This window comes from Solea solea, chromosome 5 (genome assembly GCF_958295425.1).
Source record: "Solea solea chromosome 5, fSolSol10.1, whole genome shotgun sequence".
NCBI lineage: Eukaryota > Metazoa > Chordata > Actinopteri > Pleuronectiformes > Soleidae > Solea > Solea solea.
Genome location: NC_081138.1, coordinates 24843373 through 24869434, shown reverse-complemented (window position 1 = coordinate 24869434; position 26062 = coordinate 24843373). Strand labels below are relative to the sequence as shown.

Genomic DNA, 26062 nt, shown 5'->3' with positions numbered 1-26062 from the left:
AACACTATGAGGGAAAACCCACGACCTTTAATAGACCTAACCAGGTGCTGGATGTGCTTAAACCACATGTGCTTATAAACCTACATTCATATCAAGGAAATGACGCACATTTCAGTTCACACAATCACCTCTATAGACACACAAATACGTAACATCATTTTGGTTTGAGACCATCATTTCACATGTGTTGTTTTGCAGAATAAATGCGGCAACACACAGCTCCCACAAAAAAAGAAATATCAGTATACCTTGCTATAGTCTCTTTGGATGTATGGTATTAAAAACTGTTTGTCAGTTATATTCTTAACATGGCATGAGTATAAGTTAGTCTGTTATGTGTGCAGTGGCAGATTTAAAGAAAAGTTAAAGAAAAAGGACAGTTGTCGATAGTTTACAGCACTTTCTGCATATTTTAGATTAAAAAAAAAACATGATGTCATTTATTCTGCAAATGAATATTTTTAGATACAGTGGGTCAATGTGATGAATTTTGTGGCACGCAGTGGGAACAGGTCCACTCTGTCACTCTGTTCTATTTATGCTCTCAGCATTTTGAGCCAAATCATTCACAAAATGATCAATATTGGTAATTCACACAATATGAACACAGCCCAATTATAAACTGATGAGTACAACAGGGATAATGTGGGTGATGATCAATCCAACTGTTCCCTTGTCAGATGAGATCATTTTTTATCTCCGCTGATGAGGCTGTGTTGCTCAGTTGTTTTTGTCAGTCTGATTGTGAGCAGCATGCCTAAAATGTGACGGACAGGTTTTGATGAGTATGGAAATGACGGCTGAACAGCGGTAGACGGGGGAGTTTTTGATGTTTTTGTTAAGAAATGTCAGTAATCATGTCATAGGGCCTCATATAAATCAATGTGTACCGTGTAGTTTGGTTGAAATCTGGATTATTGATTAATGTTGACACTGTGGAGAAGTGAGCGGCCTTACAAGTGCGACAGGGAGGTGTTACAATACACAAAATATCTGTACGCTGGTAAATAGCTAATAAAAGTGAACCAAAGTTATTGAGACTATTGTGGAAGAGACTTTTAAACATTACATTTGTTTAATTGTGACAAAAGATAGATTAAAGAAAGATTAGACATTCTAAATATGAATTGTATGTGAAATAAATATAAATACATGGAACTGGTCATCAAAAAAGTAAATACAAATAAATACAAGTTGTTTGTGCACTTCACAGCATTTATCAAGCTGCGAGACTAAAGCCAGTTTCAAATCTTAAAAATAGGAAAAAAATCCATTCATTTTATTTGACGATCCCATGAATCGAGTGGTCAATGAAGACGTGTAAGAAAAACATCAACATTTTGTAGCTTCCATTGTGTCCGGAGGATTTAAGTGGCTTTTTACCCTTAACTAGTATATTTTTGGCCTCTCTGTAAAAATCTGTATGTGTAAACAGAACAATCATGCTTTCATATCATCATTGAGAAAGCTTTCTTCTGATTTGGGTGGAGAATCATCCATAAACATAAACAATATTTATGTGTCTGTAACTTTGAAGGATGTAAATACTAACTTTTAATTTTTAATTTTGCCACTCTGGGCTTATTCCATGGCAAGATAAATCATAAATAAATAAATCCTCCCGGTGCTCGATCTGCCTGCATGGGCCAAGTAATTATAAATGATGTCCAACTGATTCATTACCAATTAATCTAGATTGGGATTAGATCCGGTCGCGTCTTGGCAGAGGAGTGGACAGGTGGAGTGGCTCATAAAAATAGAATCCCTCTCAACTTGTGTGTGCATTTTGTGTGACTACAAGACACCCAGCGGCATATCATCTCCCGCAGAGTAGTTGGATTGCAACAGAGCCCAGAGGAGCAGCCAGGGCGCATGCAGACCATCAGGCTGTGTGTGTGCATTCTTAGCCGGGGACTAGTTTTCACTCCTCCATTCGGGTTAAGGGTAAACAGCACCGCCCCGATGGTTGTTTGTTTGAAGTGTGGAACGATCTATCGCACAGCGCCGGGCTCGATTGACACTGTCTGCTGATCTGCTACTGCGGATTGCTCAGAATAACAAGGCTGCTCGCTAATTCCCGTCTATCGGGGCTTTCGCCGAAGCACCGAGAGAGTGTTGGGTCCTCAAAAAAAGCCAACAAGGCAGGCAAGACCGCCGCGCCGCCGGAGTCCGCACCCCAGAATGGCTTCTGGAGACCTTTACGAGGTAGGATAAAACCATGTCCGAGGGAAATGCTCAGTGATATTGACGAATATTGGAATTAGGAAGTAAAGGGGAGGGCGTCGCGTATGTAAAACGCGGTGTCCTAAAGCCCTTTAACACGCGAAACTAACCAGAGACAGCGTGGACAAACACACTTTCTGTCGCTTCTGGTGTACTTTGACACCAGTGTTGGCAGCGGCGGCCAATAGATAAGAAATGGCTGAAACTCCTCAGTTGTGTCGCCGAGTTGAAAGTGGTGGTGAAGTGACAGCGGCAGCGCACCGAGAGCGGACGGTCGTGGTGAGCAGCTCGCAGGCGGATTGATGATCGCGAAGGTGCGCGAACATGCCAAAAGATACTGTCGGTCGTCATCACAGCCCTCACAGGTGTCAGTGCTTCAGTCGGACACGGTGTGGGTGTCTGTGGGAGTCGGCGTGAGCTCGTGTTCGTGGCTCGTGTGTGAATTTGTCACATTTTTGAAAGAAAATCAGGAGTTTGGGGCGTAAAAGTTGCCCCAGACGGGTGACGGGAAGGTCACGTCCCACTCGTGCGCATCATCACTGATGCCAGCATGTGCTCAAACATACTTTCACCATCGGCTGTGTGGAATGAGGCACTTAATGTCGTTATGAGGCTTAGTTATTGTCGACATGGTGTCATATGTTTGCCTTCATGGCTGTGACACAGAGATGGGGAGGGGGCGTATGAGGGTCTGATGACTTAACAGGACAAATAAATGAAAGTACAACACAATACATTATATATTACATTTATATTATATCATATTTCAATAAAGATAAAATGCAATCACTTTAAGACATAACACATGGTCGTATGTTCTTCTCTGCAAGTCTAGCAGTCTTCTGTGTATATATATATATATATAAAGTACATAAAAGGGATAGTAAAAGTACCAGAAAATTACTTTTATATGTTTTTACTTTTTATTTACTTGAACTAATTACTTTTTTATGTAATATTACATAAAGTCTTAAAGTATATCATATTTACTGTACTTAAGTATCAAAAGTAATTTAGGAGGTTCAACTGGAAGGTTGTGGGTTAAATTCCTGTATGAAAGATATGTGAATGGGTGAAAACTGTAGTGTAAAGCAACTCATTAAGACTAGAAATGCGCTATATAAATACTGACCATTACCAACTCTTCTTCTGATTTTATTTGATAGTAACGAGTAATAAAGATAGAAGAAATGTAGTGTAGAAAGTTAAAGTGCAGTAACAAAGTATTTGTACTTATTTGCTACATTACAACACTTATAATTAGCGATATGGACTGATTTGAAACATTTTTTTGATTAATCATGATTAAACATGTTTGCTCAGAATATCCAGCCAAAAAACTTAAAACATAAAACAAACAAGTATGTTCTAATCTCTATTTAAAATGCAAAAGTGTAAATGTGTTCCAAATGTCCACCTGGAAGGGAACTTGAGGAGCATGTGTTTTTTAGAAGATAACATTATCAGCTTTCACAGACAAACAGACAAACAGTCAAAAGCGATTGAGCGAGTTACAATGAGTTCTAACAGTTGAAAAGTGACAAGCAGGATGTAAGTGCCTGTTTTCAAAGTTTCTCTGTGAGGACCAGTGGCTATTAGAGTTGAATGATTTAGGTAAAACCTATATAATTATGATTTTTCTGACGTGTTGTGATATGAATCTATATTTACTGTGTAATATGATTCAAAAAAATGGAGCATGAACACAGGAGATAGCATCAGAATACTGTGCTATGATGCATCTTTGAGTCATGGCTTGTGTCAATCTTTTTTGTTTGAAATTACAATGATTAAATTGGAGCCCTCCTGATTTGCTAATTGTATTGTTTCGAACTGGAATTTTGATTTGAACATTTTCAGTGTTCAGCCATCATGGTTATGCAATGTATTTATTGCAATTGTTATGTTTCTCTAAGAAAGCGCATTGTTGTCTCACAAGAAATATAAAAAGGAATCACATTATTTGCAACCATATCACATTATGACAAGAAACAATAAATGATCTCACCATAACGTGTAATATTTCACATTATGATGTGATAAATTATCTCATAATGTGAAAATCATTTCATATTATGTATTATTGTTTAGCTAAGGGGAAATTCATTTTTGTATGGTGTATGAAAAATGAATAAATTGTTAAAATGGTTCATCTTCACTTTTTAATTAAGTTCTAACTCATGCTGAGGCATGGAGACGTGGCTGGCCAATAATTCAATAATACGCATCAAACTGTGTCAAACTCGAGGCCTGCGGGCCACGTCTGGCCCACTGTACCATGTGTCATCGGCCCCGTGAGATAATATTCTGTCTTTCCTGCTCCTCCACTGAAGTAAACAAATTAAATGTGGGCTCTGAAAACGCAGAGTGTTATAAGCACCTTATTTGTATTTTGCTCCCTCTCCTTTAGTTTAATAGGTTTTGTACAAAACAGCAAATGACTGACTAAAATACATGTGACGACAAGCAAATACAGCAGAGGAAATAAGATGATTTCAATGGAAAAACCATTCATAAATTCTTCTGATTCTGATTTACCACTCTTCTACATTTATGTTCTTTTGTGAGTACTCCAACCATACGTTTATAACTTGTAAACAGTAGTCCAATGTTGATATTTAGCCCTTCTGAGATTATTCCATGGGTAAATCAATTAATCTCATTTTCATGAAAAAAAGTATCCATAACTTTCACTAATATATCTCAACACGACACAGCTTTAATTTCAAATTTCATCTCTGAAGTTTTTGTTGTCTTTTTTGTTCATAAAGAAATATATAACCACAATTAAATTTGTCTTCAAACTCAATCTTTAACTATTTGACATCAATCATGATAATTATCGACATTGACTGATGTGAGACTTTGTTTATTGAGATGACGGTTTAATATAACACCAAGCTATAATTTCTCATTATAAGGTGATGCGGTTAATAATAATTATAAGAATATATATCTCGTTATAACATTTACACAAATGTTCACTTGGACTCAAAGATGGACTCAAAGGTTAGACTTTGGTGGTAAAATGTCAAGGTCACTGTGACCTGAAATCCGCTTGTTCAGCACTGATTGGGGGAAAAACACTCCACCCCATCGTCCAACTTCTAATTCCAAGTCAAGTGCATTATTGTATTATTTCAGAGAAGTAGTCGTGAGCGATATAGTACTTGTGTTTTTTTGTTTGAATACTTGATTGAGGCAGCTGATGATGAGTCACATTCAACCATTTACTCAAACTTTTTTTCATGCAGCATTTGTCTAACTCACGCATACACAGAGTACGCTTACGTGGACACCAGTAATCCGATCATCGTTCTTGTTCTGAATGAGACATTAAACGGATTATGATGTAGACATGAGTCGTTAATAGAATACTTCATGTATATTCCTGTTTTTACATAGTGCAGAGCATCGTGTGATTATTACTCATGTCGATGCTATGCCCACTGCTGAGAAAACCCCAAATAGGACGTTAAAATCTGATTTAAGACGTATACATGTCTTACATAATGTGACTAAGATGGGAATATGTCATGTAATGTGTGTGCAGCTTATTGCATTATCACTGCCCTCTAAAAGTATTTTGTGAGTGTGGATAATCCACTGAACCCTGAACGTCCAGGCCTGGTTCAGGCATAGGTTTAGTCATAGGTTATCACATAAATATATATATATTTATGTATATATATGTATATATGTATATACGTATATATATGTATATGTGTGTATATATGTATATATATATGTGTGTGTATATATGTATATATATGTGTGTATATGTATATATATATATATATATATGTATGTATATATATGTATGTATATATATATGTATGTATATATATATATATATATATGTATGTATATATGTGTGTGTGTATATGTACATCGGTGTGTGTGTGTATTGTTATTTATATTGTAAGTGTCTGTAAACAACACAAGCAGTAACCACAGTAACGTACTACTTGCTTGGAGAGGCTAACTCAGTGCAGCGTCATCTTATGGCACTTTGCCATGATACAGTTCTAGCACGACTCGCCTTGATTCTCCTCCCATTTGTTCTCAGTGTACTGAATCATTAGAATCAGTTAATTAAACAGATTTTTTCACCGAATCGATCAGTATACTTCCTGCATGACCGGATCACAGGCTCCTCTGACACAGTCAGTGAACTGAAATACAGCTGAACCGGTTGTGATTTGGCTCATGATCACCAGCTTTCAGCAGTGCTGTCACTAAATACACCAGACTCCTCTGTTTAATACTGAGATTTTATGTCCTTGCTAAATGTTGTAGATTATCGCATGTTTTGGGAATTTCAAGTGTTTTTAACTGATCTACAGTTCGGCATTGTTCGGTTTGATTCTTGTGTCAGACCCCGTGCTCATGACCTTTTAGCATTGACTCAGCTCGCCTGAAGAGGTACCAAAAAAAGCACCCTAATCCCTAATGGAAAAGCAAAACAAGTAGAGTCGAGCCGAGGGATGCCAGAACTGTCTAATGGAAAAGCGCCAATAGATTAACTACAGTGAACTCACTTTGGTTTAGACAGAAAAATGCGATCCGAGCAGCGCTGTAATCAAGTTGACCTCTGGTGCTACCTTCCGGAAAAAGAAATCAGAAATTCAATGGTCAGGAAATCTTTGTGATAAAAATCCCCTCGGTACATCTCCCTGCTCCGTGTTAGCATTTTGCTCAAATGACTGGTGCTGTATCATATGAAATCGAATCTGCACCTGAATCAGTTTTTGTAAATACAACAGATACACAACTTGTACCTCTTTACACATCTACTTCATTTTCCCTTTTTTTTTTTTACCATGCCATGAATGCATAATGTATGAAAAGGGAAAGTTTGCTCTACCACTTGAACCAAAGGCACCTTGCTTTTGTACCTGATTGACACAGATAACTGACTTGTAATTATCAGTACCCGAACACGATTTGCCAGCCCTTCAGGAATTAACTCAGAACGTCAGAAAGACGTGCCCTCAAAGTACATTTGATTATTTTCTTCAACATCCTGGTTACTAAAAACCATCACATTTTCAACGTCCTCCATGTTACTTTGTTGTGGACACCCTGAAGTCTTTGTCAGTCCTGAAAATGATAAATATCTCCGGAACGATTCATTTAATCTACTTTAACCTTGGTGGGAGTGTTGTTATGGAGCCCACGGAGGTGTAATGGCAAATTTCCTGTGAAAACTGTCACCTGGGCTTTGAATGAATTGTGTTCACATTCACCTTTGCCACCACCATAGTTTGAATTAATTCTACGGGGAAACACTGAATACCACAAACGGCTCCTTCTAAATAGACAGGTGTCGAATGGGCACTGTACCAGTACTAATTGATTTTTACTTTAGATTGTTCTTAATTTAGATCCCTATAAGATCACTACGCTCGGAAAACTAAGTAGTGGAGACCCAGGATGACTGTCAGTTGTCCTCTGTTGTGCACACATGTACAGTACATAACATAACTGTCTTGACCACTGTCTACTCGTCTTACTATGTTTTGTGTTGGAGGACCCTGAACAAGGAATTTGGCACCTGAGGGAAGATACGCCCTCCTCCACGCTTATGCTCCAGCTTGTGCTTGAACACAAGTGTTAACAAACCCTCTGATCTGTGGATACAACTCGGCTCTTCCGTCTACCTCCTCCACTCTGCAACTCTTTCTGCTATGCTTTTATATACAGTAATCGAAATCCCCCTGCTCTTTTCAGTGACATCGTTCCCCATCATATGTTCTCCCCATCGTGGAATATTCACAGACATGAGACATTCTGCTAGCATGAGGAGCAGTTATTACCATTCCATCTCCATTATTGGAGATTCTGGGAAAAACAGTTAGAGCAGGCTTCATTTTGAATTCAAAAGTCCAAGCCCCTTCCTTCAGACTTCCCTTCGAATGCCTCCGCCTCCAGAGCACAGGAACGCACAACGAACACTATGCAGCATCTGTAACTTTCGGTACTTTGGTGTTTGATACGGTTGCCATTTATCCTGTTGTAAGTTGGTGTACCATCACAATGACAAAAGGTCAAAACTCCTATATTTATTTTTGCTTTATTGCTGCCGTGTGTTGCACGTTCTGTGGTGACGTGTGACTCAGTGAAAGAGCAGCAGAGCAGCTGCTGCAGCTTCACGCGCCGCGGAGAATCAGTCAGGACAGCGTAGTTTGTGTCTGTGCGAGAACAAACCAAGCAATTGACAGCGGTTTCTGTTTTCGTATCTGACCGTAAGTGGAGCTCGATGCAGAGTTTCCCCTGACGCACTGTTGCATTGTCACTGTTGTTTTCCCCACACAGACGTGTACGGTGTAAAGGAATGTAGACACACACAAACACACACACACACAGATGTAGCATAAAAGACCAGTCAGTGTCAGTGTCACAAAACCAGACGCAAAAGTGATGATCATCACAAAATATGTCCTGCATTTGTGATGAGGTTGAAGGTAGAATAGTCACGGAATTGTGACACTCGGGTGCTGAAAGTGACAAAATGATGCATATTAAACAGCCAAAGCTGAGAAAAATTAAATACAGCTAAAAATCTATAGTGCAGAGAATCATTTGACACATCAAAGATGTTAAGATAATTGGATTATACTATTTTTGTAATATTGTTACTGTGGCATTTGAGAAAAAAAAATGCTATTATATAAAACTTTACAGCATGTTGACCACCCAGTGTGCAAGTGTTAATTTGTAAATTTTTTTAGAATGGATCTCCTGTACTTTCTTAAACGCTGATGATAACAGTTTTATCCAAATGATGATAAAATTACCAAGGGATGACCCTCTCCAAAATATCAAAGGTTAATTTTGCAATGCAGTGGATAATGCTGGTCATTTTTATCGAAGTTCAGTTATATTTTATTATACATTTGAGGGCACTAGAGATGTAAAAATGTTGGTCATAAAGTCCTAATTGCCTGTTCCTGTCCTGTGCTGCCTTAGGTGGAGCGGATCGTGGACAAAAGGCGGAACAAGAAGGGTAAGTGGGAGTACCTGATCAGGTGGAAAGGCTACGGGAGTAAGGAGGACACATGGGAGCCGGAGCATCACTTACTGCACTGCGAGGAGTTCATCGACCAGTTCAACAGTTTGAGACTGCACTCACACAAGCGGCCCAAAGCTCCCAAAAACCGCGGCGAGTCCCACATCACCAGCCACCCATCTGCTCCGGAGAGCTCCAGAGCTCGGTCCGAGTCCCGCAAAAAGAAAAGGACTTGTGGCCCCTCTATGGGGGTTGGAGTAGGAACTGTTTTAGGGATTGGAAGTGGAGCGTCAGGACCCACTCAGAAGCAACGGAGGGTGGGTGCGGGACCTGGGAAACACATTTTAGGAGACAGAATGAGCAAACCCGTGACTTACAACGCTCCTCTGTCAGCGGGGTCTCATTTTGTCCCTCCAGTCAGGGTTCCTCATAACGGACTGCAGAATGGAGACATGGAGCCTCCCCTGTACAGAGCAGCGGCGAGGTCACATCGACCACCCACAGACAAAGTGGATGGAGAACAAGGAGACGTGGATCCCACTGGACAGCAGCACGCCACTCAACTAGGTAAGCTGTCAAGGAATGTGCATGGAATTAGTTTTTGAGCCAAAAATTTGAACAATTTTTGATTTGAATTTTGAATTTGATCCTTTTTCTTCAACAATTAACCAAAACTGATCATTTAGTACTAATACTGCCTTGTTGGAGAAACTTCAAACCTATGTTTGGTCCTGACAATGTCTTTAATAATTCTAGCAGCAGCAACAATTTTGTTGTGATTCTTCTACTTTTCCAATATTTTAATTGAAGTTGAGTGATTTTTATTGGATTTTTATGGAAATCGCCAACATTTCAATTTATGTATTTATACAGTGACACAGTTTCAGTCATTTGTGTAATTCCAGACATTTTTACACACCATTCGATTTATATAGGACATCTCCACATTTTATGGTTCTTCAATATCGGCATTTAATTAAAAATATCCCCTTTGTGCTGCTGTAACTCCTTACAGCATCCTATGTTTTTGTTTTTAAGTACAAACCAATTTCCTGGGTTTACAGTCGACAGGTAGGCCTGTTATGTGTTTGTACAATGACGTCATTTAAATGTTTTGGCTCTGCACACCACAATTGATCCCAGATGAAGCCATCAAGGTGGGAATAAAAAGAAAATTAAATTCACCGGGGTTTTGACAGAAGCCTTACAGCCCTATTTATTTCAAATTGTGCATCCATTTCCAGAAGCTCCGATATATTTGGACCGTTTCATGACAGTTTTATGTTTATGGCCAGCTGTTCCCTTGTTATTTCAGAACATTAAAGTAGGTAAAAGGTCAGACAATGACTCCCAAGTGTTGAATTGGCATTTAGTAGCTGTTCACAGGAACTCGCACAGATCTGCCACAACTCTAAACCGGGGTAGCTGTTACTACTGATGTTGCAGATTTACTCGAGCCATAAAGATGTGGAAAGTCACTGAAGCTACAAAATAACTGTGTGCAGTGTTTGCTACAGAGACATCTTTGTGCAATTGAAAGGAGGCCATCATCCAGTTGATTAAGAAAAACATTTTTGGACAGGATTTGGACAGAGGCAAACCAATATTATTTTCTGTACAGCATATTAACCACATAATCAATTGGACATGGTGGACACAGTGTTATGTCCACCATGACAGGTGTAGCAGGATACATCAGATCTAGATCTCAAGTGTATGGGGATGATGGCACTTGACTCGGATTCAGCCACTTGTTGCAAAACCCACATGATGGTGCTCCAGTACAGATGGAAAACCACCCAAAACATATTTCACCCTCACTGAAGAGACAAAACTGGACAAACAATTTTACTGCTGTAAAGGAAACGATGGCAAAACATCTTAGGGGAGGAAATTCAGGACTTATAACTTTCTATAGCTTAGTTCACTGCTGATGGATTTGTAGGTAGGTTATAAGTTATGCATGTATATAAGTGTGTGTATATATATATGTATATGTATATATATGTGTGTGTATATATATGTATATATACATATGTGTGTATATATGTATATATGTGTATATATGTACATACGTGTGTGTGTATATATATATATATATGTGTGTGTGTGTGTGTGTGTGTGTGTGTTAAGTTGTGATTTCAAGGAACAGTAAACACTTTAGCGTCCACAGTCAATCACCTATCAAATAAAATGACTGAGACTGTTTGAGACGATATGAGGACTATTTTTTGACTGAACAGACTGAAAATACGTCATATATATATTTGATGAAATACGTCCTTGGCTTGGCTGTATTGTAGTTCCTTGGTTCATCACTAAATACATAGGTTATTCAGTTTAGTTCCGCACTTATTATTTCCCGTTAGATGATGATGATGATGACGACATTGCTCACAAACCTGACACTTCTACTGTGCAGAGTTCTGCTGAAGCACAGCTCTTAATGCTCCTTCTATTGGCCTTTACTACAGGAATAGCTGATAACAAATATGAATCTTACTCCTGGGTCACAGTCCAGGGTCTGTGTCACTGTAGTTAATCATTACATTCATTCATTCATTCAAAGTTATCTTGGTTTATTTTTTGCAGACATTTTGGATGAGAATGCAAGGGATGTTTACCACGCCTTAGTAACAGGACATGCGTGCTAAATACTGCATACTGCAATTTTTTGAATATGCAAAAATGTTTCATGTGTAGATTTGGGCTGTTGCCACACAAAACATTATTTTTAAAATAAAAAGTCAAAGGTCTTTATGAAATCTGTCAGTTCACTCATTTTAAAACGCCATTTCCAAACATATAATTTTGATAGTTTCAGAGCTCCTCGATGTGTGAACAAGATATTATGGATTCTAATCTACTAATCCTTGAAAGACATTCTCCTTATCCATCAACCTTCACCCATTAACCGACTGCACTGGCTGGGGGTTCCCCATGTGATTGCCCCGTCATTATGCAATTTCACTAAAAATAGAACCACAGATGTTGCACAGGACTGTGAAAATGTGACAAGATGGTGTCTAATTTATGTAGATGTACATTTTGGAGAGAGAGCACTTTTGATTTTAAGATTGACCTCCATTAAACATCATCGTCTGCTTTTGTTTTTTTACCTTAGAAAATCTGTGCCCAATCGGAAACTGTCAGTGTGTTTACATGCGCGTTAAAAGTCTGATTTTAGTTGGACTAAGACAATAATTTGGTTTTATTAATGACATGTAAACACCAAAGTCTATAATAACTATCTCCATTATATAACTATAATTGAGCTAGTATTAGTCAGACTAACATACCTGGATAATGTGATGTATGGAGGCGGAGTCAGACGTACTCTGCCAATAAATAAACATCCTCCTCCATGTATACTCGGACCCGTTGTCCGATTGCCTGTCTTAGTCAGACTACGGCCTTAGCTTGATTAAACTGTGCATGTAAACGTACTGATTGGTACTCTCTTATCATTTCTTTATCACTTTCAGATTATTTTATTTGCACCCATGGGTAAAAGTAAATATTTTACACAAAGTTCACAGACAACACTGACAACAGAATAACCCAACAAAACATGACAGAAAGAGTCCATGTTCCACAAGACTCTACAAAACAAGACCTACACTAAATAACAATAAAGTTGCCCTGTGCAGCTCAACATCCATCAGTAGGAAAAAACACAATCAAACAAAAACATATTGACACAGTGAACTGAGAGTATTTTTACACTTCTCAGAGCCCACACATTGATTTATATTTGCTGCCACTACTACAATATTACCTAATGGTTAAAATCATATTTCATGTTACAGCGATCTGAGTCGTGTTTGGATTCACTCGGCCTCTCCTGACTCTTTTCTTTTCTCTCTACCTTCACTTGCACTGATATATCGCAACAGAACAACACCTACACACTGACACACACACACAAAACCACAAAAACACAAACAAATCTGACATATCCGTTTCAGTCAGACTTGTTGAAAACACAATTTTGTTTTGTTTGTGAACTGAACTGATATCTGTTTAATTAGTCATACAGCGCAGGGTCGTGAGATCACAGGAGACCTGGCCACTTGTGATCGGCTCTCTCAGGGCAGATGTTAAAACCAGGTCTGAAGGCTGTAATGTGGACGGTCGAGTGGCAGTTGCTGGTCTTTGAAACCGAGGGACGCTCATTTCAAGCCCAGTTATTTATACATAAATTCTTGCATAAATTCTGACCGAGGCAGAAAAGGCTCTGCAACGCTGTCAATCCCAGTGTTTGTGCAAGTGGCAATTTTGCTGCATTTGTCCAATCGCCGTCCAGCTCACTACCTAATCTCATATTAGAGAATACTTGAAGCTCAGCTTTTAATGCGGAGGCTGCAATGGGAATACGGAAATCACGTTACTCGATCCGTCGTCTGTGATAAACAGCTGATTCTGGATGAGATAGTGAGGTTCTAATCACGTTATAGCACATGTTTAACCCAATTATATGGGTCAGCGCTAACGCTAATCCCTAACCCTAACCCACAGTACATATTTGATGACATGTTAGAGGAAGCGGAGCTTTGCTTGCTGTCTTAGTTACGTGACATTAGCTAAACAAAAAACCCTCTCAGAGTTTTTAAGACACACATCGGGGGTGACTGTGACTCAGTGGTAGAGTGGGTCATCTCTCAACCAGAAGGTCAAGAATTCAACTCCCCATGCCGACTTGAAAAGCATTATATAAATACTTCAATGGATGGTAGGAAGACTTCTTCAACTGCTAACGAAGTGTACAACTGCATGCTAAACTGGAAACTGCCTCTTACTAACAAGCTGGAAGGAAGCGTTTGTGTCCCCACCCCCACCCACCACAGCTGAGAGGAGGCAGACCCACTTCATTTGATAAATCGATTCCAGAAGATTCCAAAGACAGAGCAGAAGTCCAATTGAATGGCGTATTTAAGCTATAACCATGTGCATGTAAACATAGTTAATACTTGTTAGTAACTTTACCCATGGGTCACAAAGTGGGTGTATGTTGTCACATTTAGAATAGAAATGTAGTTGTACTTTTTTTTGTGACTCACTCTGATCAATTTGTTGAATGTGAAAATAAGATTAATATTCCTTCAAACGACAGTCATACACCTGTATATACACGTACACAATTAAAAGGCAGGTTCTCTTGTAAGAAAGTGTAGGGAAACACATGTTCTTCTAATAAGAAAATGTCGAATACGCCACTCAGTTTCAAAAAGAAAACGATTTTCAGTGTTTAAATTTTTAGCACCACACTTTAGTTTCTCAGTGCAATAAACTGTAATGGATTTATTTACAGGGCAGTCCTGGGAAACTGGATTTATTCCTTAATCATAAAAGTGAAAAACCATTGCTCATTCTAATTACTTAGAAAACTTAGTCTCTTGAGACTCATGAGTGAAGTTTCTCTTGTAGCTTTGTCAGGTTCACTTAGCTCAGTAGGTAAGTATAAATATTCTATTAGCTATATATAGCAGGTCTTTTTTTTTATCTTTATTTTTACCAGGAGGTCACATTGAGATCTGGCCAAGATCGCAGTCGTACAAAATCATAAAAATAACACTAAAACACATTAAGATCAAAGATCAATACAGCATATAACATAGAAGACATACAGCAAGTCTTAAAAAACACCCACAGACCTTTGTCACCACATTTTTTATGATGCTTAAATTTGCTGAGAGATCTTTCTGTATGTTGTTCCATGGTGCGTCATGTGATCAGTCACAAAGTCAACAAGTTCAGGTTGGAAACAAATATTCCCAAAGATATTTAATAAACATTAGCATAATATCTAAAATCAGCACATACATTTGCTCCAACACACCTGATTCAAACGGTCAGCTCGTCATCAAGCTCCGCAGAAGCCTGATAACGAGCCGTTCATTTGAATCAGGCGTGTAGAAATGTACATATCGGGAACAATTGACGGTCTTTAAAGCCAGACTGACCCGTCCGCCTCTGCTCCCCTGTGTCAGGCTGCCCTCTCGCCAATGGAAAGATGCACCTGCACAGCTCAGCGAAGCGGAAGATGGCGGAGGAGAAGGGCTACGTGTTCGACAAGCGGCTCAGGTACAACGTGCGACAGAACGAGAACAACTGTCGCTTCCGAGACATCGTGGTGAGGAAAGAGGAGGGGTTCACGCACGTCCTCCTGTCGAGCCAAACCACAGACAACAACGCTCTGACACCAGAGGTGAGAGAGCGCACCGATGTGCAGACACTTGTTTCACAGATTACACTGGCACGTGCATCCATCCATTACATCTTCCCATTGTAGAGGTCTTTTCAAGATGTAGCTGAAGACGGTGGTTCCCAAACTTTTCTTCAGACGTTTGACCTCCAGTCATTTGTGTACTCCTGGGAGTAGAAGTACCCCAGGGAATCACTGGCTTAAGACATTCATTTATTCCTCTGCACCTGGGGAGAGCCAGTGACAGGAGGTATTATGTTTTAGGGTTGTCTTATCTGTCCATCCTTTCCATTCTAGTGCACATGATACTTCAAGAATACCTTTGAGGGCATAAATATTTTGCTGGTCAATAGTTATGGTCTCTTTGAACTCACACATCCCATTTTTTTTGCCCTGTGAAAGACAATATCTCAGGGACTCCTTTAGGGAATCCTTTCAGATTTGGTACAAACGTTCACTTGGGCTCACGGATGACCAATTTAGAATTGGACTTATCGGAAGATAAATGTGGGTTTGATGTGAACTCAATTTCTCAAGTTGGACTTAAGTCATTATTATACAGATTATGGTGGTCAAAGGTCAAATTGACCATATGGTCTTTATAATGACCTTATTAGACTTAGTTGGTCAAAGGTAAAATGTCACTGTGACCTCACAAATCCCTTATTTGCCTTTCGAATGCATCATTTTGGCACAAATGTTTGGTTTTGGGTGGTCAAAGGTCAAGGTCTCGGTGGCTTCACAAAACATGTTGAACATAAGATGCTAGAAAACAATTTTTTACACGCTATCAGCATTGGTCAGATGAGGCAACAAGCACTGAGCAGTCGTTCTGGTTTCAGTTGCCAGCTGAATATGTTTACCTGCAAGAATCTAAAAAAAAAAAGAAAATACAGAAGCCCTCGGGGGCTTTTCATTGTACCAACAGACAGTTTCCTCAAACAAGGTTTCTACATGGAGGATAATTAGGAGCACACATAAACCAGCACAATGCCATCTGTTGTTCTAAAACCAAAATGTCACTTAAACTTGCAAGAGAATTATGCGGTAAATGTCTCTTCATAAAGGAGAAACCTTGCATAATCGTTCTCCAGGGAAGTGGAGATTCTCTAGGCCAGACTTTCAATGATTTCCACTGCTTGCAGTGTAGGAATAACAATGACATCTCTACAAGAGGGAGAGACTGTAAAAGAAATATGAGCTCAATGATTTCTAAGATAATCCAAAATCAAAAGAATAAAGTACTAATAAAGCCTCAATTTTGCAGAATTGCATGACAAGAAACTCCACGTTTAGGCTTTTGTTGGCATGTCTGACTTTGTGATGAGCTAAGGCAACGCTTCTTTGACTTCATCTCGTGCCGGCCCCTGTACATGTACTATGCAGACACTTGATGACTGCGCAGTCTCAAACGAGGTAAAACAAGAGCTGGTTTCTGTGACGCGGCTGCAGAACAACGCGAGGAGTACACGGGATTTGGAGATTTCAATTACAGGCTTCATTAAATAACTCATAAATGGGGGGAAAAAAAACAAAAAAGATTTTATGCATCCTTGTTAAATAGCTGATTTACAATTATAGTGAAGATGAGCTCCCTATTTTTAGAAGCGCTGTTATTAAGTTCTGTTGATGAAGCAGCCTCTTCTACAGGTGTTTACAACACACTGTATCGTGCTGTTTTTTCTCACGCTCTTCATCATTTTCACCCGCTCACTTGTGAAGAAATCAACAGCTAGTGGCAGAGCGAGCTGGGTATTGCATTGTTTTCCATCATGATAGAACACTGTGATCAAAAGGATTTCATTATTTTATCACAGTTTTGTCATTTTTATATTTGAAAATCCACACGTTTTACTTCACAGTGTCATCTATTGGTACGTAGACTAAATATTGTCACTGTTAAATCCTAAATAAACGAATGAAAGAGTTTATTAAGGGCTGGAACACGGGCACCTGCAGATGCACAGAATTAGACTCCGCTCTCATGCTGTAGCTTGTTGCTTTGTGATGATGATGATTCACTCCTTGAATTGGCCGCCCGCAGAGATGCACCAGTCTGGGATTGGCTGCTCATTTCTTCATGCCAATCAGTGTCGTGCTGCTCCTTTTACATTTGCCCTGGATGTTTTTGTGCCACTTACATTTCACTCTCTATATCGAGTGCGGTTTTGATTCATGAAAGTGTTATTGCTGTGTTTTTGGTTGTTGGTTGCCTTGCCAAACCACCATGACATTAGCCATTAGTTTGTGAAGTGTTATTATTTTCTATTTAAGTATTTTGGCCAGTGCCAGACACCACATGTGGAAAGTGCAGGCAGGGATGAGCATGATTGAGAGCTCATCCTCTGCACATCCACCTCCTCCACCTTCAACCGTGCACCTATTGGACCAGAAATCTATATCTTCCTCTGGGACTTTTAAACCCTGGGGAAGCTGCTAAAAAAGTGATTAACCCCCAATCCCATTTCCACAAGTAGCTCTGCCCTGTGGTGTTGTTTTTTCCACTCCTGCATGCACTCTGATGTCACAGATGAATCAGAAACCAAAGAGAGAAAACCCTATAGCTCTCAGTGATGCTGTTTCAGTGGTTACTATGTTGCTATGTTTCTTTAAACTGATCTGATCCAGTTGATGAAATAAACGATAGCTATGTTGACATTTAACAGTTTCAACTTCCCCTGTTTACGTGGACGTAGACATAATAAACCCTTTTTTTACACACACACACAGAGTGCGACTGAAAAAGAAGCTCCACTTGAGCCCTCAGATATTCCTCCTCTGCTCATCAATTGCATTTCCTTCCTCTCTCGCTTCTGTGACTTTCATTTCTGTCTATTCATATTTCTTCCTTTCTTTCTAAAAATGGGCCCACATTGTGTTCCTCAAACAATACTAATGCTTCTTCTCTTCAATGTAATGAAGCCACAGACTCAGCAGTTCTTTGTGCTCCCGGGTTTGATAAACAGAGGGAGAGGGCAGGAGGACATTTACATTAATCCAAGCACGTTTAATTTACTGCCTTACAGTATAGAGTTCTTTTTAAAGCTCCATTTTTTTCCTGCCATGTTTCTATATCCAGCAGTATGAATGAAAAGAGGAAATATGTCACGTTTTACGCTGCTGCACATGCACGTAATAAACCAAACCAGGAAGTCATGATGAGAATGTGTTTACATGGACACCTCAACAACCCCCTGGATCAGAATAAAATGCCCCTCCGTATGGGCTGTATTGGACCAGAGTATTCAGATTGACGTGTTGACATGCAAGCATTTTTATTCTGATTAGGCTTTTACTTTGTTTATTTGTGTCCATACAAAAACATAGCAGACAAAGAAGAAAGGAACATGTTTACCTTACATTCCCACTGATGGTGATCGGAGCCAAGGTTGATAAAAACTATGAGCGTTGCACGGTCATTTCAGTGAATGCTGATTAAACACATTCCCACTGGTAAAACAAAAAACAAAAAAAAAAGCTGATTAAATTCGGGATTAAACTGGCTTTTTGAGAAGTGGGAATGGGCCATGTGTGGCTCTAAAGGGGACCATCATTTACTAAATAAAGCTGTATTGGAAAAGACCTGGAACTAGTGATGGAGACCATAAAACTCCTTGGAGAAATGTTTACTTCTATTATAAATCAAGTGAAGAAAAGGGTTTTTTCTAATAGATTTGCATACAGACTTATTTTTGCAAGTAATGGAGTGGCTTCCTCATGGAAATTCTGGAGAAAAAGGTTTCTGGCACTCGACTTCGACTTTTCTCACTGAGACTTCCATTATTTACAGGCAGTCATTCATAATATAAGCCTTACAAAAAAGTGCTCATCTACAAATTAGATATAGCATACAGGAAATAGTTATTTATTTGTATGTTTTTTTTTTAAACATTGATCTAATTAAATTTAAAGGAAACAATTATGTGTCCTTTTTTTTCCCTCAACGGCTTCCTTTGAGATATGATAATATATATTAGTGAGGTTAGCATTTTGCAGACATCCATCCGCTGTGGAAAATAGGTTTTTCCCCCTCCTCCTCTCAGATTATACGATGTTCCTTCCACAGACGATTCTACCTTTGATTCAGTGTCACAGACGCTGAAGTGAACTAAACCGTACGCGTGTCTGTGTGTGTTTGTGTACTTTCATGTGTGACAGTAAGCCTGTAAGCTGTGGGTTTATCAAACGGCTCTGATCGTGCCTTCCCCCGCCTCTGTCTTTGAAGCATCAGAAAACAACAGATGCTCCGACTCGATAACTTCTGCAAAGAATGTCTTCGAATATACCCCCTATAAATTGTTTTTAAACGCAGTACAAAGTCATTTCTTGATCATTATCGTATCATTCAAATACTGTCATGACTGACCAAAGGAGCAACTTGTATATTTCTGAAAATTGCAGAGAATTGAGGTCTGGAGCTTGAATGTTCTCCCCGTGTGTGTGCGTGGGTTTTCTCCGGGTTCTCCGGTTTCCTCCCACAGTCCAAAAACATGCAGATTTTGGATTTGGACACTCTAAATTGACAGTAAATGTGAATGTGGGAGTGGATGTGGCCCTGTGACGGACTGGCGACCTGTCCACGGTGTACCCTGCCTTTCGCCTGACGTCAGCTGAGAGTTTATGACTTCTTTTCACTTCTTTTTATAATGTCAGTGAACATTTGTCTGAGGAGTTTGTAATCTCAATTGCAAGTTTCAGGTCTTATTCAAAACAACATGACGTCCACTTTATCTTATGACTCATATTTGTCCCACACTACAGTTGGGAAGTGCAGCTGCTATCAGCATGTGGTGTGTGCTGTCTGACAGATGATCAAGTGAACAAGTCATGTAAACATTTCACCTGCACTGAAAATGTAGCTCTCTAATAGCAAGCCCTGTGTCCTGATCCATGTAAATAGCATTTTTTTCTTAAGGTAATGTTCCATATAATAATCTTAGTTTTAACACTAACCAATAACTTTTAAATACGTAAATAGTTATTGAAAAATTCTTTATCCACTAGTCAATGGATTGCTATAGCATTTAGATGCCGGATCGCTGTAGCTGAGGCACAGCTGCTTTGTCCCTAAACGGTACAGTGCAGTTCAGATTGCCATGGTATGGTTTTGGACTTGAAATCCCTGAATTTGCACGACTGTTTGTGTAGGCCGCACGGTGACAGCTCTGTCAGCTCCACAAATAGTTTGGTATCATACCAGCCCACCACAGTGCAGCCCACCAATCAAAAGAAGAATGTGACATGGTAAACACTCCTTCATGCTGACATTATTTCCAATTTCAAAAACACCAAATAAAAACGAGCTTGAATTCCATCTCTGTCATAATGCATGGTACATTTAAAAAATGGTGCTTTCCCCCCCCCCCCCCCCCATTCTATTTCCTTTTGTCATGGAGAAGTTCTGATTCTTTAATTAACAGACCACTCTGCTAAGTACCACAACAGAAGGATGCCAAAAAGTGGGACAGTGTGGTTGCTGAACAACTTTTTGACAATGAAAACAAATTGCATAATGCACAATAATAAATAGTGTAATGTGGGAAACCCAGGTGAAAACACAAAGTCCAAGTTATTAGATAATGACAGTATATAAACATCCCTGCTGTCACAGTGCTCTGTTCATTTTCAATTTCAATCTGAGATCCTGAGTGGATGCCAGCTTTTACTCTGGAGGATTCGAAACGTTATTACAGTACTGTAACTCCTGTCTTTCAGTGAATGTGTGTGTGCGGGTGATAATAATGTAAAATGCACTTCCCCGCCCTCTTCTCCTCAGATCATGAAGGAAGTGTGTCGAGCGCTGGGCAATGCTGCCGTGGACGACAGTAAGCTGTTGCTGCTCAGCTCAGTGGGAACGGTTTTCTGCAGCGGCCTGGAGCCGTCCTACCTGATCGGGCGTCTGTCCACTGACCGCAGAAAAGAGAGCAGCCGCATCGCCGACGCCGTGCGGTAAGAGTCTTTTCCATCACAAACATGGACACACTCTTGTTTGGTACTGACTGCTGCTCTATGAACCCCCCCAAAGGGATTTTGTGTTGGCGTTCATTCACTTCAAGAAACCCATCGTGGTGGCAATAAATGGGCCAGCTCTCGGCTTGGGGGCCTCCATCTTGCCACTGTGTGACGTAGTGTGGGCCAGCGAGAGGGCCTGGTTCCAAACTCCGTGTGCAGCCATCCATCTCACCCCATCCGGATGCTCCTCATACACCTTCCCTCAGATCCTGGGTGTAGCCCTGGTGGGTCGAGCCTTTTTGGAAGATTTCACTTGATCTGTGGTGAATTGACCTGACTCAAACTTAAATATTAACGTGGCCCTCCGTGTCTCCAATGGCAGGCCAACGAGATGTTGTTCTGCAGCAGGAAGCTCACGGCACAAGAAGCTTGCAGTCGTGGTCTCGTGTCACAAGTCTTCTGGCCCACTACGTTTAACCAAGAGGTGATGCTGCGCGTGAAGGAAATGGCATCATGCAACGCAGTGGTAGGTCCTGATACAGAGGTAAATCTGTCTTCTGAATGTCGTTAAATTACCTTGTCCACTCTGTGTGTGTGTGTGTGTGTGTGTTTGAAAAGATTTTAGAAGAGTCCAAATGCCTGGTGAGGAGTATCGTCATGTCTCTCCTGGAGGAGGTGAATGAGAAGGAGTGTCAGATGCTGAAGCAGTTGTTGAGTTCCACCAAAGGACTGGAGGCGCTCTTCAGTTATCTGCACAGCAAGACATATGAGAAGTAACCGTCCACGCGAAGGGAACCAGGGACGGTCAGTCTGACGGAGGGAAACTCAGGACGCTAAGGTTGCAAACTAAAGGAAAAGTTGCATTGTTGTTTCCATTCATCAGCAAAAGGGGGAATACACTGATGTTCTGTTTGCTTCTATTGCTGCCGACAAATTGTTTCCTTATCACCATCTTTTTAAAGCAAGCTTTCGATTGGACATACAACTGTCCATGTCCAGAGGTTTGTCTTTTTTCTTTCTCAAGAGCAAAGGGCCAAATGCACATTGCAACGTTTCTGCACCTCTGTGACTCGCGTGACATCGATGTCTTTCAGAAAGCACATGTTAAAGTAATGTTAATATATATTAATTTATATTTATTTCACATGTTTAAAGACAGCTGTTTATATATTATACATGTTTCCATCCTTCCTTTGTTTGAGTTACTCACTGTTTTTCAATTGTAAACCAAAGTCTGCATGAGAACCGTTTCCTCGCTCGTGAACGTGCACATTCCATCTGCTCTGTACGGACAGGAGAAAACTACCAGGACTGTGGCCGTGAATCATCAAATTCAGACGTTGCTAAAAGACAATTGAAGCTTGGTGTCGTGTTCTTGTTCACTTCCATGTAGCTGATGAAAGCCAACAGGAATAGTTGTGCCCTTTGTCTTCAGGCCCCGGTATATTTCTGCACCAAAGTGCAAGGTCCCTGGCGCGGACCGTGGTATAGTCACGCGTCAGGGTCCTGTAGTATCTCACTTCAAGTCCGGACGCAGGGAATAGGACTCATTCCTACCAAAGAAGAAGAGAGCGATGCTGTGGCCCTCTTTACACCTGGCATTAGAATGCATTCCCTGTGGTCAGATACCACTTCACCACATGCATTTACACCTGGTGTCCACATCAAGATCCGATTTCCAGCGACAGACTACAGTGTCACATCCTGTGTACCACTATATCAACAACAATGTTAGTAAGAAAGTGGTCAGGCGCTATCCGATTGGAATCCAATCACAGAAATCGCATATTCTAAACAAACCATGATCTGTTTCTGGATATAAAAGCTGAAGATAGTAAGTCAACTAAATCTAAAAAAAAATGATTTATGATCAAGTTCAAATGCACTTACCCATGCAGACGCTGGCATTCTTCATGCGCTCCTCCTCTCCAGATATGGTTGCTGGGGTAGGCAACCTATTTTTTGGCGTTTGATCCAAAAAAAATTACATAATTTTCCTTTGATGGAACGTATGTTTTTTTGTTTTCTTTTCAAATCAAGGAAAAAAAGTGGAAAAGGAGAACATCTCATGTGGATGCTAGCACTACACACACACACACACACGTATTGAAATGGCACAATGATCCAGGTGGTTACATGAATTAGTGGCACATATTACATGGAAGATATAACGAATGACTTTGATCTACATATAGTGTAGTTGCCTCGCATGAGTCACTGTGGTGGTTCATACATTAAACACGTAGCTTCCGGCTCTCAATACAGACGGTAAGAAATGTGTGAAGTGTGATTTTTCTTTTCATCTGACAGTTTGTTTGTTTGTTTTTAACAAAAGAGATGACTCATGCTTGCTTCACCAATCGTCGCTGATCAGTCGTGTGACAATGCAACAGCTTTGTCCCTGGAGTCGACGTTGTCCTTGCAGTCGCGTGTGACGACATGAGATTTAAACAGATTTTTATATTTAAATGTGTACTATAGGTAGGGATCTATTTTGTTTTACCAAAAAAAAGAAGAAGAAACAAAGTAGGTCTGTGAAATTGTTTTGTAAACCTCAGAAGATATTTGTCCATTTTTTGCAGTCGTACACACGCAGTACAAAATAATATATAATATATAGACAACATACACTGTTTTGTGTAACCAATTGCATGTAATATGCATACATGTATATGTATGTGTGTGTATATATATACATATACATATATATATATGTGTATAAAAATGTGTTGCCTATTCTTCAGGGTATGTTTTGTACCAGCATTGTAAGTAATGTTAGAAAATGTTGCCGTTTATTTTTGTATTTATTTGAGATAGCTGTTTGGACGTGCAGTGCCATGTGGTTTCCTTTGCTCCATGGACTCCCCCCCCCCAACCCCAACTATAACTCTTAAAACTACCCACCCCCACAAAAAAACAACCAAAATAATCTATACTTATAATGTATATAAAATGATATAATGTCAAAGTCAAGATGCTAAAACCCTGCTGTCACTTGAACGTGTCTGTTTTCCTTCGGTGTTATCAGATTATTATCAAGAAGAAGAACATTACCAGAGGTAAATTGTTGTAAAAAAAATGATGAATGAAGTCGTGGGCAGATAATTTAATATATAATGGTGTGTTTTACGGAGTTTAACGAAGTGCAAACAAAATATTGATGAGATCAAAACGTTTAGTGTGCATAAAACACCCCACAAGGTTCTTTTGCGGTGAATTTCAGTGTCATGTGTGGCCGTTACAGTTTTAGTAATGAGGCATTTGTGACCAAAACCTCAGTTGTTCTTAAAGGAGCAGTGTGTAGGACTTAGTGGCATCTAGTGGTGAAGTTGAGTATCCTTTGCCTCATGCTCTCCATCCAAGTTTATATCAGAAATTGTGATTTGTCCATTCTGTACAAGCAAAAACACAACAGTCCTGTATTTCGTGTGATACTCATTTTATGAAAATCCTAATTATAGGTATTATATTCACATATTTTGGGAATGTTACACACGGGATCTTTAAATGATCAATTGAAAGATTGGGAAATTGAGGTAAATAACAGTTAAATTCCTCGTTCTTGTTGGGTTTAAGAGGTCAGAGAGGATCTTCTGTACGGCGTAGTTTCATTCACATTCACTCAGGTCCATCTGTAATCACACTGATCCTTTAAGACAGGGTTGTGTATGTATTTATTCATTTATTTATTGTGATTTGTAAAAAACAACAACATGTTCTTCAGTGTGTCATCTGAAAAAGAAAATGCAATTGTTAAAGAAAAAAAAAAACCTTCTAATTTTGAGTTTGTTTTTGCTGTTTTTTTCCTTGGCACCAGATCCTAACTCTCACCTCAGCATGTGTTTGAAGTGTGTGCTCATACAATTTCAAGTAAATTAGTTACAACATAGAAAAAAGATTCCTATTTATTATAAAAGACCATTTTTCCCCCCCACTCTTCTTGTCATTTATAATTACAATAACTTGTGCTGACTCATGTTGGTGTTTTTCTTCCTCAAAGCACATCTTAGGGTGCCTTACAGTTTAATTATCTGTCAAAGAGTGATCCATACTTTTGTGATGGGTAGAGTGAGTGAGCTGCTTCAAATAAAGAAACAGTGCTTTCACAGTGTGATTCGTGTTGAGCATTTCTTCTTGTGATAGTGAAACGTTTCTTTAGATTTCAACAGTAATATCACAAATTGCTCTTTGGCATTTTGTATGTTGCTTGCGAATAAGAATTGTCCTCACTGATGTAATATCCTTGTTGCAATCTTCATTATTATTATTATTTATTTTTTTTTTAAACACACAGTAGTCAGCCTGAAGCTACATCTCATCGTCTTCACTCAGGAAATGACTCGAGTGTGAACTTGTGACCTAAATGTTAACGTTCAGAGAAGTGAGCAAAGGGGTCATCAACAAAGAGCCGGTAAACCACTGAAGAAATGTTGACACGTCACATCTATTCATATCTATCTTTCTATTCCAATTCCAATACCATGCTATATTATTGCTTCAGGGTGATACAGTCGTTCACACTGGTGCCTCAGAGCAAGAAGGTTCTTTGTTCAAATCTCCGGTTGACTAAAACCGCTCTGTGTGCCGTGTGTCGTCCTCGATCTACCTCCCAAAGTCTCGCTGACTGGGGTGAAGGTTGACTGGTGACTCTAAATTGACTGTAGGTGAGA

The 26062-nt window shown here is 39.6% G+C and overlaps 1 protein-coding gene across 1 annotated transcript; it reads left to right on the top strand.

Moving 5' to 3' along the window:
- Positions 1-1871: 1871 nt before the first annotated feature.
- Positions 1872-23451, top strand: LOC131460038 (chromodomain Y-like protein 2). Its single transcript, XM_058630282.1, has 7 exons — positions 1872-2205; positions 9196-9802; positions 15226-15443; positions 21217-21389; positions 21466-21676; positions 21775-21918; positions 22011-23451. The coding sequence occupies exons 1-7, from the start codon at positions 2182-2184 to the stop codon at positions 22167-22169; spliced, it is 1536 nt and encodes a 511-aa protein (XP_058486265.1). The 5' UTR covers positions 1872-2181; the 3' UTR covers positions 22170-23451.
- The last annotated feature ends 2611 nt before the right edge of the window (positions 23452-26062 follow it).

What these genes read in the sequence shown, in the direction of transcription:
- LOC131460038 (XM_058630282.1), top strand. Translation starts at nt 2,182, where the DNA reads ATGGCTTCTGGAGACCTTTACGAG. An exon ending in CTTCTGGAGACCTTTACGAG is followed by an intron (nt 2,206 to 9,195) that starts GTAGGATAAAAC and finishes GTGCTGCCTTAG; the next exon opens with GTGGAGCGGATCGTGGACAA. An exon ending in ACAACGCTCTGACACCAGAG is followed by an intron (nt 15,444 to 21,216) that starts GTGAGAGAGCGC and finishes TCTTCTCCTCAG; the next exon opens with ATCATGAAGGAAGTGTGTCG.